At 34.6% G+C, this 2,500-nt stretch overlaps 1 protein-coding gene across 1 annotated transcript in view; it reads right to left on the minus strand.

The window, feature by feature from the left end:
- LOC119578487 (zwei Ig domain protein zig-8-like) overlaps positions 1-2,500 on the minus strand; it is a 114,815-nt gene that overhangs the window by 915 nt on the left and 111,400 nt on the right. Inside the window, exons 7-8 of the mRNA XM_037926063.1 lie at positions 1,948-2,116; positions 1-447 (exon numbers count right to left, since the gene is read on the minus strand). The exon at positions 1-447 is cut by the window's left edge and continues 915 nt beyond it. Coding sequence (XP_037781991.1) covers positions 332-447; positions 1,948-2,116 — 285 coding nt within the window. The 3' untranslated portion in view covers positions 1-331. The remainder of the gene's footprint in view (positions 448-1,947; positions 2,117-2,500) is intronic.

Here is a 2,500-nt window from a genome sequence, read left to right on the forward strand (position 1 = left end):
TGATGTGAGGAGTATGTGGGGGATAGAAGGGATGGAATGGGTATGTGATGTAGTGGGAGGTGGAAACGGACATGGAAGGGGGGTGTTGTGAGGAGGGGGCTATTATAGCTCCGGTGGAATATCCAGAGAGAGCCGAGTATGAGCCTGCTCTGAGAGATCCCCGCGAAGAAGTCCTTCAGGAGCGCCTGTTGCGGAGATCCTCGGGGAACGACAGTGCGAATAACCGACGAAGGATCTGAAGGAGAGAGAGACGCAACGGAAAGCGCAAGGAATCCAAACCGAGACTGGATCCTACTCCGGCTGGTGGGGGGTGAGGGGTAAGAGAATGAGCCTACTGAAGGACTCTATGGAGGGCGGCGAGGACCGAGAGGAGCGAGAGGATGTTCCTGAGGGAGGAGGACGTGTAGGTGCCTTGTCCTCCATGCTGCATGGCTGCCGGGTGTTCTCCTGAAACAGAGACAACGCGCACTAATGCAAAAGCCTTTGGAAATCATAGCAAGAAAGGGTTTTGTGTTATACGTCTGTTGTTCTCCTTGTTGGTATTGTATTCTTAATGGAATTTTTAACACTGAGGGCTGAGTGTGTGGTGAACTAATTACATTACCGGGAAATGTTTACTACATAACAAAGTGGCAATTAATAATGGACAGAGGAGGGGGAGGGAGATTTGGACGGTATTTTATATATATAAAATTTACAAGCTATAAATAATTATCAGAGCTATATCAGTTACGATAACGATAAATTCTGTTATAAATATAAAGAGCATGAATAACTAATGCCTCATAATCTTTGCATAGAAAATGAAGGCGGATATTAGAAAAAAAAAAAAAAATAAAATAAGGTGACAATATTGATAATAGTATGCTAATAATAATAACAATAATAATAATACTAATAATACTAATGAAAATAATAGATATATATAATAATAATATAATAATAATAAATAATGATGATAATAATAATAATAATAATAATAATAATAATAATAATGAAAATAATAATAATAATAACAATAATAATAATAATAATAATAATAATAATAATAATAGCAACAACAACAACAACAACAGTAGTAGTAGGAGTAGTAGTAGTAGTAGTAGTAGTGGTAGTAGTAGCAATGATAATGAGATGATAATAAAGAAAATAATAGTAATCTATCAGCAATAATAACAAAAACAATGATATCAATGATGATCACAATACTGAAAGAGGTAGTAGTACTAATAGTACTAGTAGTACTTTTAGTGGTAGAAGCAGTAGTAGTAATGGATATGAAAGTAATAACAATATTAATAAAATATTAGTGATGATGATGATGATGATGATGATGATGATGATAATGATAATGATAATGACAGTGATAATGATAATGATATTGAAAATGATAATAATAATAAAATAATAATAATAATAAGGATAATAATAATAATAATAATAATAATAATAATAATAATAACAATAACAATAACAATAACAACACAGTAACAATAACAATAACAATAACAATAACAGTAACAACAATAGAAATAACAATAACAATAACAATGAAAATAACAATAACAAAATTAACAGTAATGACAATGATTATAACAACAATAATAATAACTTAATAAGATCACGATAATAACAATGATATTACTACAACATTGAATAATGATAGATAAAACAAAAAGAATAGTTTAAACAGTAATAATGATAATAATATTAACGATGATAACACTAGCAATAATAGCAATTATAACAATAATAAGAAGAACAATTAAAATGATAATAATGACAATACATAATATATGAAAATAACAGCGATAACAATAATAACAGCAAAGAGAAGAAGAAAAAACAATAAAATATATAGATATATGATAATGATATATTTAGTTATCCTCACTATCAATAGCGCCACAAACAACAACCTCACAGTCCAGCTCAGCCGTCACCCACCATTGAGCACGTGCACAGTCAGATTGGCCGGTGAGGCGTTTGACGGGTTGCAGTCATAGCGGCCGGAGTCAGCTGGTCGGGCGTCCTGGATCAGCAGGGAACTGGTCGTGACGTCACCCTTTTCGATGATGACTGTCACGCCCCCGCGGTCTGAGTCATAGCTGATAATCTGGGCAGGAAGAGATAGAGAGAGAGATGATAACTGGGGTAGGGAATAGATTTGATATTTATCTGAAGGGAAAGGGGGAGGAAGAATGTGAATGAGTAAGGTAAGTAGAGAGAGAGCGGAAAAGAAAGAAGGAAAGAGAGAGAGAGAAAGAGAGAGAGAGAGAGAGAGAGAGAGAGAGAGAGAGAGAGAGAGAGAGAGAGAGAGAGAGAGAGGGGGGGGGGGGGGGTGAGGGATATAGCCTGTATTCTATTGCTCTTGATAAGCATCCTTTCTAGACTGTATTACGTTTTACTGAAATATGGTTACTAATACCATATGATTTGTACTATATTACAAATAACCTTCTTTACTACATATACACATGTATATACAGTATAATACCCC

The sequence above is a fragment of the Penaeus monodon genome, chromosome 11, assembly GCF_015228065.2.
Source record: "Penaeus monodon isolate SGIC_2016 chromosome 11, NSTDA_Pmon_1, whole genome shotgun sequence".
In the NCBI taxonomy this organism is placed as follows: Eukaryota; Metazoa; Arthropoda; class Malacostraca; order Decapoda; family Penaeidae; genus Penaeus; species Penaeus monodon.